Below are 13,845 nucleotides of genomic sequence, written 5' to 3'. Positions count from 1 at the left end.
CAATGCATACGTAAAGCGGTGCAAGATTTTGAATGAGCATAGAATGCTCAGTAATCTCAAGCCCCAGAGAAATTGCAGAAAAAGTCGCTTGCAGTGACTATTAAGACGTTGTAAACTTTTGGTTGTTTTGCCCCCTGCGTTCGACGTGTAACATATACACGTCCATTATCTGATTTTAATTCCGCACACTGTGGAGGGTTTTTTAAAAACTAAACTCCACGCTTAGCTTGGTTTTAAACTACGCTTCTAACTTATTTGTTCAAAAATTATAGATAATAATTTAATCAAATAATTAATTTGGGCAAAAATCTCTCGGTATAACTTGACTTACAGATATCGCATCAAATGTTCCCAACATCGTATTGTACATTGTACGTAACATTGTACGCATGCAGATCTTCAAGACTCATTTGAAGCATTTTCTCCCTCCAAAAAACAAAATTAATTGAGGGCATTTTTCAGAAGAGATCGTGTGGATAAGTTTAATTTCAAAAGAAGAAAGATTACTGCTGATTTCAGAAATATAATTTTTTAATCTATTTTCAGCCAAACTCAAGGCCTAGGATTACCATGTACATTAATTAGAAGTAGAAAACACATTTTCAAAAATTATTTATTTTATACTTGTTGACAATTATAATATTTTAACATTTTTAACATCAAAGATTGATGTGCCTTCTGCCCTGATTGTTTAGTTAATAATTACAACCACTTCTCACGAAAAGCATTTCTAGCGAAAGTAGATTTTGATAATCTGAAAAGAAGCGAAATTCCTGTTCAAGCAATCAACAAGCAAAAATAAAATGAAAAATCTTCCACTAAATTCTGAATAATTTAAAAACCAATTTCAAATTTAAACTTAAACTCGACGAGCTGCTTTTAGAACACTTAATTTTATTTATAATTATCTTCTACATATATAACTCTTCTTTTAAGCTACATAATAGTGCTTAAGTCTTAGTTCCTTAATATTAACTGCTAATTCTCAATATAATTGCCTATTTCACAATTCTAGCTTTACTGTTAAAATGATAATAATTAAGGATATATACAATTTTAAATAACCCGACACAACTTCCATTACTGGAGATAATAAATCTCGGAAATATAATTAAAAATGTCCTCTATATTTAACCAGATAATCTAATATGATATGAACTTAATGATAAGTGCCCAACTAGTTTGGAATCTGTTGGCTGGTTTTTGTAATTTAAAATGCAAGTCGGTGTATTGTCAAAGGAATAGTGTAAAGATGGCGCCACACTCTATTTTATAATTTTTTTTTTTGTTAAACTATATTTATATCGCAAAATATATGTTAATAGTGCCGACAAAATAAAAATAATAAATTTAGTAATTATTAGGAGGGAAAGGAATTTGCTATGCGGTTAGCGTATTGGATTCCCACGAGGAGGTCCCGAGTTCGAATCCGACTGCTGACCCTTAGATTTTCTCTTTCTAAGAGCTTCTTAGAGCTTACTGTCCGCAAAGCTGAGATTTGTAGTCTGTAACGAGAGAATACTATTTGGAGGCCAGCAGTGCACTGAAAAAAGCTCTGGGCGCCAATAACCTCAGTTATTGACGCGAAATACCTAGCTAGCAGCTATTCCATCATTCCACTCCTATCCTACCCAAGCCTGTCAGAATACACAAATTCATTTAAACCTTCTCGAAACGTGGTTTCGAAAAAAGAATTTGAAAAACAGTGAACATTAAATTTACATTACAGAAATCGGTGTCCCCACCAGTTCAACCGAACGGTGTATCAATTGGGTACTCCAGTTGACTTAGTACGATACTTAGGTCTGTACATTGTCAAGATACTAACCTGGAACTAACATACTCGACTGGAACGGCAAGATGACAGCAGACGTGGAGTCTCCTTGATTGCAGATCTTGACCTGAATACGAACTAACCATCTCTAAGACTGTGTTAAGATTGATATGATTATAGGGAGCAGATCCCGTAGGGGGAAGTGGATTAGCCACTTCTTCAGGGTACTTGGCGTCCCTGCAGGTATCCCAGTCCTAACAACATGAACATGAGCAACATATACTGTGTTACACCCCAATACATTTACACAGTATACATAGGACATAGTCATCTGTACAAGGACGGACTTATTAGCTCGGAACCGATGTGCAGATTGCGTCAGGATGAGGAGGAAACGGCCTCTCACTGTTTGATTGCGCTAAGAAACCTTTAGATCTTTGAGACCAAAGGAGACAGTAGAGCAAAAAGAACTAGTAGGGAAAGACCTCCACCTCATTAGTAAGGGAGGTTTCGTCTACTAGATCTAAAAAGGGTAAGGTACAATAAGCCTCTTAAGGCTGCGGTGCCGTGGGGCACAGGTCCCACTCCTATAATCTAATCTGATCTAGAGAGCAAAAGTGGTAGGGTTCAATGAAAAATTCAAATTTCAAACGCATTTTTGCATACAAACATTGCAACCCAGAAGATTCCAAAATGCATCTTAGCTTTGCGGACCTCGCCTCTGACCGCTCGGATATCTTGGTACCCTATTAAATCATATAGTTGTTTACTTAAAAGAGAATCAATGTGAGAATGAGAATCAAAAGTGAGACTGAATTCCTAAACTGGACAACAAAATCGGCTGACCTGGTTTCAGACTTTACTGAATAGAATTTTCTATATTTTAAGATTTTCTTGCAAATGGCTCCTGCAATTTGATTTAAAGTATGTATTTTGATTATAATTTCTTAAATCTTCCACTTTATTTCAACAAACATTTAAGCCGCGAATTTCATTTAGGGAACTACTGTTAGAAGGAGTGCTAAATTCTTTCTAAAGATATAAGAAGTAAATATGTCTCAAATTTTTGGGAGTTCGACAATAATTTATGTTTGGGAACGTTGAGAAGATTGGTAACAAAAAGTCATGCGAGTCTTAATACCAGATATACTTTTTTAATTTTGTAGTTTAATAGTACTTTTACTTTTTTGTAGGGTAACTGCTTTGTATGAGGCTACGCCCATATAAAAAAAAAAATACTAAATCTAAGAATTCAACACCCAATTTGTAATGTACACGTTGGTGGCAACTGTTTGTTTTACAAAAGAAATATTTTGTCGTCATTCAACTTGTCCTCAAGTGGCCCCAGCTATATATTATGTAAATTTTGATTGAAACATTTAGATCATCATATTTTTAATTACAATGTATGAAGGATGGCCCCGCAGGCCAGGTGGCTAGTAGGAGATAATGGCTTCATTTACTTACGGCCTGTCACGGTGGGCTAAATTAAGTGGCTACAAAGAGGTATACTTCCTTGCAGGTCCCATTCACTGACTGCCCGTAGTCTGAAGGGTGGTCTAATAATCTACTATATTTTTTTTTCTCCTCCAATAGCTCCTACTCACTAGATTTTACTTTATAAACGGGTCATTTATACACAAATAACATGGTAGATAAATCATTAGGAACATGAATATCATTCCAACGAACGGCCCGTGCCGTAGCATGCCACACATGAATCAATTGCTGTCAAAAAAATTTTATTTCATCAGGGTATATTTTTGGATGGAAGGAGGGTTTTTCAATATATAATTGAAAATTAAGGTCAAAATTTACTGTTAAAAAAAAGAAAAATAACTATAGTGAAACCTCCCAATAAACGGCCCATTTACACAACGGGTAAACGGATAAACTTATGAAGTCAACAATGGCAATACGTAAAATATCGTTAGGGGTACCTTAAAGAACAATTGTACCCTTTTTCTTAAGCTAGGGAATCCCTTAATCATCCCTTGCAGTCGAAGAAGTACGAAGATAAGTACGAATTCAGAATCCAGCACATGGTAAATGCCTAGATAATTGATTTTTTTTTTTTTTAATATAAAAACCCACCGAATCTGTAACTTACAGACTGTAAGTACCATAGCTTTCTAGACCTCCTACAGCTTCTTCAGGTACCCACTGAGTTGACATTGCACCATTGTGGAGAGGATGTGACATCTTTATTTTGTAATAACTTTAAAGCCGAAGCGAATAGAGTATAAAATCATTTCCAATTTACTAATTTAAATCTAATTTACTTTGGACTGTACCTAGAAAAACGGTTGACATGGAATCCCCATACTAGACTGAAAAGACAAGAAACTAACCAACGCTACAAAACTTCTCGCCAGACTACTTGACAAACGTTCGAAACTCAACCTACATAACAAAAGACTCTTATATCTCCTGTTAATGCGACCTAATTGGTCATACGGCATCGAAGTATGGGGATCGACTAAGCGTTCCAACTCACTACGCATCCCAGACATTACAGTCAAAAATACTTCGAAAACTTCTTAACGCTCCGTTCTATGTATCTAACCTCACTATCCATAATGACCTCAAAATCCCTTTCATTACAGATCTTGCTAACACCCGTTTCTAAAAATTTCATTCCTCTACAGCAGCTCATCCTAACCCTCTCATAGAACACCTGTTTTCTTCCACATTACCAGGTAATCCTCCAAAGAGATTGAAGTGAAGATAGCCCCGCGATCTACTCTCCTCTTAAGAGCGATGTAGTACTGTATTCACGATAATGGAGTGACACTACTGGGTGCCTTCTCAGATCCGTATTCATATTATTGTTTTATCTTTATCACATTTGCTAGTTGCAACAGCTGTTGCAGTTGCGAATTTCAAAAAAAAAGATTAATAAAAAAAAAAAAAAAAATTTAAATTAATCTTTTCAATCTTTGACAAACTTACTTCAATAAATAATTGAGTTCAGCCACAAAAAACTATTGTATTCAGTTATTCAACGAAAATGCTTTTGGGTTTTGCTGTCAAATTTAATGACATACTAATAATATTCTGGGGATGTTTACTAAGATTTTAGTGACAAAACGCTACATTTTCTAGAAACAAACTTCACGGTTCTTTTTTTTTGTATAGAACACCCCCTGATTGAGCTACGCTCAGATGGTAATGCCAGAAATGCTGTTACTAGAACAAACTTTCACGAGTTTAAAAATACTAATGTAGTTAGGAGTTAAATCAGAGCGGAAATACTTGGTAAACCAAAGACTGGATGAAATTCTTCCACAGGACCAAATCAATCTCCCTAAACTTCGGCGGCTGACGGTACGGTTCTCAATCCTGGCTGATTTCTGGACAGACTAAGTAGAAGTCAGGCCACATTTTGCCTTCAAGTATTTATTGAAGTGAGTAACAATACTATTCTTACCTAACCGCCCTAACTATGGTTTATTTCACTGTTAATGCTACCAATTACTGCATAAATTTAGGACGTTTGAATCACAAAATGTTAATTATGATAAATTGACTAGGATAAGCAGGAATTTTTCCCTCAATTCCTAAGCAGTTCCAATTTGTGCCACAACATCTCATTGGCTCACTTAAAATCAAATAAATATGTCGAAAATTTTCCTACGCTTAAGCCAATAATTGCAAGTTAATGACAGACGACAAGATGAATATATTGGTCCTCGCAGCTAAAATCCCATCTGTTTATCCCGCATCCAATTGTCTAACGTATTTATAAAGAATACTTGTGAATAGTTTTGTTAACATATTATCGTTTCAACCTCTATAATTATGTAGGTCGTTTAATTTGCTTTTTTTATGTATAATTTTCAATTTAATTTGAGTCCATACTTATGGTAATGTAATGTAATCGCCAGTGTATTACGGGGGACTTAAGCTCATACTTTACTATTAACAATTGACAAATACATGAAAAGTAGCTAAACGCTGAAATTGGACTAAACTTGTCTCATTTACTAGCTCAAACTAGCCTTCCTTAATTATTTACTTCAATCATTCATAAAATTGGTTAAATTCTCATCAATAACATTCAACATTATTAGATTACTTTGCTCCCAATTATTTCCTATTAGTCATGTGTCTAAAAGTACCATATGTTAATGATAATTGTGAGGTTATTGTTGTGTTCGAGTAGAGATTGCAATTGATTAGGACGGACAATCAAGAATATGGAAGTAGCGCAGCAGATTCATCTAGATCAGTGAGTAAAGATTATTATCTAATTAGACATCAGATAATTAAACATCTAGAACAAGATATCTTCATTAAAAAAAAGAAAAGTGATTCTTTAAAGTGAAAATCCGTTCGACCGCCATCTTATCCCCCAAATGCAAATGTCTCTTCATTATGGTGCGAATAATGGTTGAAACATTTTGATAAAGTACAATCGTTGATTAACTATATTGTTGTAGGCAACAATCCCACGGATGGTCTTTTGGACCAAGTGCCATGTTTATAGAAAGAAAATTATTATTGTATTTATTCTTTTTGTTGGAAATAAAAGGCTTTATTATTTATTTTTTTTCTTTTTGGCGCATCAACAGTTGAGGTTATTAGCGCCCGGAGCTTTTTCCAGTGCACTGTCGGCCTCCGGACAGTGTTCTCTCGTTACACTGTCCATCACCGGACAGTGAGCTGTAAGAAGCTCCTAGGAAGAGAAAATCTAAGGGTCAGCTGCTGGATTCGAACCCGGGACCTCCGCGTGGGAGTCCAGTATGCTAACCTCATAGCTAATCCCTTCCCTGGCTTTATTATTATTATTAAATATGGCGGATTACATGGTTGCAGCTTAACAAAATCACTTCAATATTAGGACAAACCTCCTTCTAAAGAATTGCCTAAGTTTCACTATGTTTGTTTAAAGTGGAACGATGAGAATGGCCATTGTTGTTTTTGGAACATTTTTAGAGTCTGGATTGAATTTGATAAGGTCTTTGAACACGACAAAACGCAAATATTTTTCATTGGTTTCCTTGAACCCAAACCAGCAACCACTAAGGTTAAAAAAACAGGATATATAGCTAAAATAAAATTGTAACTCTTCTTTTTTTTTTTTAGTTCACCTGTAATGGCCGATCCTCCACTAACGCTTAAAGAATGTTTTCGTACGAGATTGAAAATGGATGATGAAAATTATAGAAATGTTTTAAATTGGTATAAATCTTGTATTAAATTAGGTGAGACAAAAAGTGGCCGACAGAAAGATGCATATACTATGAGATTAATACAGAATCTATTACGTACATCTAGTGAATTTTTTGGTCAAACCAGATTATCACACGAAACTGTAACTAAAATTGAAAATGAATGCGCCAAAATGGTTGATATAATTTTATATCCATCTGATCTGCCGAGAAAAAACGAAGTTACAACCCGATGTCCAGGACGATGTCCCGAAGTAGGTACCTATTATAACTTTCTGTTTTGTTTTTTTTATTTTTTTTTTTATCGACTATTTTCATTTGAAACCACTCGCTTTGGAATGGCCCTGACTCCTCTCGATCCCTTTAACATCGAATACAGTCAACGGTAATGATTTAGCAATCCTTTTTCTATCTCCTAAGCTAGAAGTGTATTAGTTCACTTCTACTCGTACTTCTCGTACCTAACCTATATCGTCACTCAGTCATAACCAAAATTTTGCTACTATTCCAAATTTCTGATTAATTAAAGAAATTCACCAATAGTTCTGCACATAAATAACAAACATGTTCATTCTGCCAGTGAAAAATTTCGAACGGCTAATTGTAGCTTTAAGAGAGATAGATTATTTTTCAAAATAACTTCTGTCACTCACTTAGAAACAATTTTAACAAATCAATTTAATATAAAAAGGAAATATACATGCAGTTTAATCGCACGGAAAAGTAAATAATATTCATGAAAATGCAGTGCGTATTCGTTTTTTCGGTTAAACTAAAAATTTGCCGCAATTCTTTCCCACTTCCTTGTTTGAATAGTTCGAACAATTTTTGTAGCAATTTTAACTAGGCACCTGCCTATTGTACTTTTTCACTTCTGTGTTTTATTTCTACTTTAATTTTTACTTCCGTTTTATAAAATAATAATTGTTAAAAACTAAAATGGTTACTAAAATGGTAAAAATTGATATTTGAGTAAATTAGTACTGAAAAGTCAGTTCGCAAAATCCCACTTTTCTGCATTTACACCCCTCTGTTCGGGGTAGGGTTTTATTAAAAACCAAAAAAATCCATACGATCTTGAAGCTCAATAAATGCGCAACTTTTTCTGAAATTACGTGATTCCTTGATTCATTAACCATTGAAAAATTGTAGTTGAAAATTTTAACAAAAATCATCGAGAACGAATTTTTTAGACATTAAAGTAAAAATTTCATTGTTATAAGAAACGTTTTGAGGCTCTGCGTTAAGCAGATTTATAGGAAATTTAATGCTCTTTCGTTTGAAATAAGCAGATTTGATGTAGGCTAAAGGATAGAAAAGTTACGGCCGTTTTTATGGCGGAAAACGCGAATATCGACGGAACAGTTAAAAATGCTAATATCTTGGACACTATTGAGAATCGGGCCAAAGTGAAGAGAGTATTTTTTGTTGCATTTGAGCTGCTGAATCACCTCCCGAAGTTTCGACCTCTCCTCCGTATACACCCTGTATAATTAATATGTATTTTTAATAATTGTTTTGTTTTTTCTTATTTTAGTCAACGGAAAAGAGCGTTAAAACCGAAAATGTTGATGATAAAATGACACCATTACTCAAACACATCAAGTGGGCTGCAATTGCAGCTTCAATACTTGTGCTATTCATTTTCTTGATTTTGCTTTACTTTTGTGCAGCCTTGAAATCTAGTCAAAATATGAGAAAGTAAGTAAAACATTTAAATTATCTTAATACTGCTATTTTTAATCCTAATGAATACATAGAATTAGGTACTTTTTAAGATCTCAAAATTTTACGAGCACTTACTGATGTATAGGATGAAAATAATTATTTTATTTAAGATGGGAGCCCAATTGCATAGAAGGCGCGACAAAGTTAGATGCAAGAAGTGCTACAAGTCTGTATGCTTGAGTATATTCTAAGTTTTTGTAGAACATTTAGCTGAGAATGACTAGCAAATAAACATTTTTGAAAAAATTAATGATCTGTTTTATTGTTCTGATGGAAGACTTTTATTATTATTACTATTTAAGATTTGTTAGGAAAAACTAATGTTTTATCTTTTACATTCTCTTACAAATTTGTGAGTTCCATGAAACCAACAAATTGCTTTAAAAACAAAAGGATGTTTGAGCATGTGTCTATGCGAACAAAATTTCTTAAAAACTGAGATTTCATGAAACTGAAAAACTTACATTTTAGAGATTTTATAAAGAAAGGCTCCAATAATTTCTTTAATTTTTTTTTTTGCCAGAACACATTTTATATGAAGTTTTTTCAAAGTTCTTTGTTTGTGAATATTAACACGAGATTTAGTAAATAGTTATTTATTTAACAAGTGTGGAAAGTAGTACTTTTCCTCACACGAGCGAAGCGAGGCGAGTGCAAGTGCAAATAGCCGAGTGGAGGAAAATACTTTACACTTGAGTTAAATATTATATTTTTTCTGCCACCATTAGGGTTATTAACTAAAAAAAAAAAAAAACTAAACAGGAATCACTAGAATCCATTTTAAATTTCTATAAGGTAACACTATAACCTTTTTAACTGTTATAATTAAAAATATCTAATTATTTATTAAAATATTATTTTTATTTCTATATTCCATTCAATTTTTATTTTATTTTTTTAATATTCGTTTTTTAATTATTTAGATAAAATAAATTTAAATAAGCTTATTAAAGTTTTACAGAAAATATTTAATAACAAAACTTCTTATATCAAGGAAGCACAATAAATTTTTTCCCCACTAGTGAGGTAAAGTTGGGCATTACACAGCTGTTTTTAATTGAGTAATGAGAACATTTCTACATGGTTGCAGAAAAAATAAAACTCTTTTATTATTTTGATAGCGTTTTTTTTCTTAAATTTTTATTATTTAATATATTTCTTTTTTATACTGAGCACTTTTCTGATACAATTAATGCCATCAACTTTATAGCTCATAGCTCGGTTATGACAAAAGAGTAAACGGAGGTTAAAAACAGAATTTATGCCACAAAACTTTTGTTTATTTTATTAATAGCATAAAATATTAATAAATACTTGTTCTTATTAAAGATGTGATTGCCCCTGTGATAAATGTGACGATAACAAAGGAAATGCTAAGATAGATACTAAAAATGATAAGAAACAATGTAGCAAGACTGATAAAAGGAAAAGAAGAAAATACAATAAACGCGTTGACTTTGATGATGACTACGACGACGACGAAGACGTAAGTACGTAGAACAATTAGTACAAGCACGGAACTTATCATCAGTGTAATTGCTATTGCATCCTCTACTTCTTCTTCTATGGTACAACTACCGGAACTACAGTCTTCGGAGGACCATTAGGATATAAACAAGTTTCCGCTATTCAAGGCTTTAATTTACGCTAAAATTATTTCTGAGTTCATGATCCAGATATCTTTACTGGGGCGTTTCTTTTGTCTTTTTCTTCTACGCTTGAGGTACATTCAACTAGCGGCTCGGTATGGCGTCAATTATCCTACTTGGGCCAGCTATCAGCAGAGCCTGTCTCTTCTAATAGATTACGGTCACGTTATCCTCCAAGAATAGCTATCATGGGTTCTTTATTTGTCCCAGGTCTCTTCTTACAAACAAAGATGGTGTCCCTGAAAGGTTCAGTACAAAGCCCTATTCTCTTCAACAATTTCAATGAATTTCTACTTTCGATTCTTCAGTTCTCGCAGCTACAGCGGACGACTATCTTTTTTTCTTCCAGGCATTATTACAAATGACTGATACCATAGACAGGTTTAATAAATTTAGATGGGAGCCAGTAAGTCATTTAATTAAATAACTACAAATATTTCAAAACAAAGTATTAAGCATCTTCTTGGGAACACCGTGGTGCGTGCAAATGAGCAAAAAATAATTATTTATTAGAAGTATGTCTAATAAAAGACTTCATAGTTAGGAAGACCCAAAGATCGTCTAGCAGCCATGTACAGAACCTGGAATAGACTTCGACAGACTGTTTCAGCCAATCTTTCAACAATGAATTAAACCTAAATTACCATATAGAACTTAAAATGAACAAATATTTCGTAAATTTGGTAGTGATAGGCCTCGATGCAGCTTTTTGATACAGAAGCACATTACATTGGAACGATATTCTTTGAACTCAGAATTTTGGTTAAACTTTTAATAACCATTAAATATTTAGGCTCCAAAAACTAAAGTAATTTGACTAATTATAATCGAGATTTAGTTTTTTTTTTTTTTTTTAACACTCACAAAATGGCTTTTTTTATGATTTAAGGCGCGTCAACATCTAAGGTTATTGGCGCCCGGAACGTTTTTCAGTTCACTGCCGGCCTCCGAAAAGTGTTCTCTCGTTACAGACAACACTGTCCATCGCCGGACAGTGAGCTGTAAGAAGCTCCTAGGAAGAGAAAATCTAAGGGTCAGCAGCTGGATTCGAACCCGGGACCTCCGCTAGTAAGCTAACCGCATAGCTAATCCCTTTCCTTCAAAATGGCTATTAACGAAGAACTTGTTAGCAATAAGAATGAAATTAATTTTTTAGTTTTTGCAGAAAACTTAAATAATTATTGCTGAACCTGAGATAAATAATTTCAAGTAATGATTATCAGGATTTGTTAATGTATTCTTGCATTAAACTTGTTTCCATTAACGAATCCGGCGAGTTGCTGTTATCCAGAATGCTAAAAAAGAATCGTTTGAAATGGATTAAAATGGAGAAATTTAAAAAAAGTATATTTGCTATCTGCTTCTGTCCATAATACTTAATCGATAGTTGGAAGTAAATTGTAATAGATTAAATGGGGATGGTGCCAATATGTTTTATCGCCATTTATTTCTTTCTTTCAGACATGATTCACAAACAGCCTCAAGTCTCTTCTAACACGAGCTCGACTAATCAAGTTATAACTGTTAACTTGATGCAACAGAATCTAAAAGTTTGTAGTCGTGAAACGATAGAATACAACCAACAGCCACCTACAACCATTTTACAGTAAATTCATACAATTTGTTGTTAGCTATATTTTAGTTTATTTTTAAATTTATTGACTCTAGATGCTGCTATAAGAACGAGAACAGAATAGTTACCTCTTTAGCGGTTTAGCAAACCCTTAAAACTCATTAACATACACTCAACTCGCCAAGCTAAGGTAAGTTCAGTGAGTTCCCTTCTATAAAGGCGTACAGCTGAAGAATGAAGTTTAGATCGTCCCTGTTCATGGGAAACAATGTCGGAATCATTTTTTTGTTTAACTAACCGGAAGCCATATTGCCAATGCCACAGACATGGAATCGAATAGCAGACATAATCACAATATAAAAAAAACTCAATGGTTTATTCGCACTTCCGCGAAATTAGCCACTACTAAATCCGTATCTGTAATTTTTATTATACATATCGTCGTTGTCAAACCAATATCTGCTAGGTGCACTTTTTTTTGGAGATTTCGACATTTTGGACTATTAAGACTAATTTTACAAACAAAATTTTCGTATAAAAAGACTGCTATGTGACTCTACGCATTATACGGTGAACTGGGGTCGCTAAATATGCTATTTGCATCAGCCAGAATATTGTCAAATAAAAACTAAGAAAACTAACGTCAAATCAAATAAGATTACGAACATCTAACCACCAGTTTTCAGTCTGTCAGACCTGGTAAAAAGGGTGATCCCTCTGTGAAAGATATCAGAGGATTTTTATACAGGTCTAATAGTGGAAATGTGCTTCAAACTTTGGCCATCCACATGATTATACTTCCTCAACGAAGACGTCTTCCTCGAGAGTATCCTGAACCTTCAACATTGTATGACGGCCCATTGGAAATAATTCAATCGAAGTTCAATCAGTTACAGTAACTTAAACCGTTTGTTGACCGTGACTACCATCCATTTTATGATTGTTTAAAGTATAAGTCTGATTAATGCCAGTTATTTTATCATCCAACAATAATAAAATAAGAATGTAAATTAGCCAGGTATTTACACTAATACCTGCTATGTGCCTATAATTGACCATTTATAACCTGCTAAGTGCACAAATTACCCAAATTTGGCAATAGTAAATAAAATTATTACATTTGAATGCCTAAAAATCAAATCAAATAACTTATAACACATATAATTATTTAATTTAAATTAGTTTTCAAAAATCTGCTTCATATAAAATTTTACAAGAGAACGTTTTTATTCAATATCTCAAAGTTATACTTTTTGCACTTAGCAGATATTGGTTTGACAACGACATTATAGATGATTATTTTGTTTTTTGCATAGAAAGCATCCCGCATCAGGTGAAGAGACTGAATTGGACCTTAAATAGTTTTAAATCACAGTGGACCAAGACTAGTAATAATGTCAATTATTAACAGGCTATGTACAATAACTACAATTATATTCTCTGGGAAATCATTTTGTTTTAATTAATTTTGTTTAAACTGATTTTGTGATTAGTTTTCTAGAATTAAACATTTTATCACCAGATTATCAGCACAAAGAGACGTACCATGTTAGAGATATGATGAAAGGGACCCTCGATCAGGTATCCCTAATGTTAAAACTGATTTTTCATTGAAAAAGAACAACTACAAAACTACAAAGATTAGAGCTCAGGAACTAAATTTAAAGACATTGGAAACTGTGATATTTCCAAAAATCAGCTTAAATCTAAACGGGGTACTTTTTGTTTTAATCTTTTTTTTTTTTTTTTTTTTTTGGCTCCTGATGGTTGCGTAAACTGCTTGGAGCTTTTAGATTACTAGTTTACACGAAGAAGGATATCTGGATATCAGCAGTGACTTCCCGCATCAGAAGTAGTTGCGATGAATGAAAGATGCAACTTTCAGTTGCACTCCGCGAAGGAAAAAAGTTGATCTTAGAAAAAAAAATTATTACCACTGAGACTAGT

At 33.5% G+C, this 13,845-nt stretch overlaps 1 protein-coding gene across 2 annotated transcripts; it reads left to right on the top strand.

The window, feature by feature from the left end:
* Window positions 1-5,847: 5,847 nt before the first annotated feature.
* LOC141453134 (uncharacterized) lies at window positions 5,848-13,347 on the top strand. Of its 2 annotated transcripts, XM_074125907.1 has the most exons (6): window positions 5,848-6,005; window positions 6,863-7,202; window positions 8,486-8,649; window positions 10,006-10,166; window positions 11,787-11,931; window positions 13,215-13,347. In XM_074125907.1, exons 1-6 carry the CDS (start codon window positions 5,974-5,976, stop codon window positions 13,258-13,260), a joined length of 888 nt encoding a protein of 295 aa, XP_073982008.1. In that variant the 5' UTR covers window positions 5,848-5,973; the 3' UTR covers window positions 13,261-13,347. The 2 variants fall into 2 exon arrangements, with proteins under 2 accessions (XP_073982008.1, XP_073982009.1); XM_074125908.1 differs by lacking the exon at window positions 13,215-13,347 and having other exon boundaries at window positions 10,006-10,162; window positions 11,787-11,928.
* The last annotated feature ends 498 nt before the right edge of the window (window positions 13,348-13,845 follow it).

This window comes from Rhodnius prolixus, unplaced genomic scaffold (assembly GCF_049639745.1).
Source record: "Rhodnius prolixus isolate KJV_2025 unplaced genomic scaffold, Rpr scaffold_3, whole genome shotgun sequence".
Lineage (NCBI taxonomy): Eukaryota > Metazoa > Arthropoda > Insecta > Hemiptera > Reduviidae > Rhodnius > Rhodnius prolixus.
The sequence above is the reverse complement of the archived record's forward strand: the minus strand, read 5'-3'. Positions and strand labels throughout refer to the sequence as shown.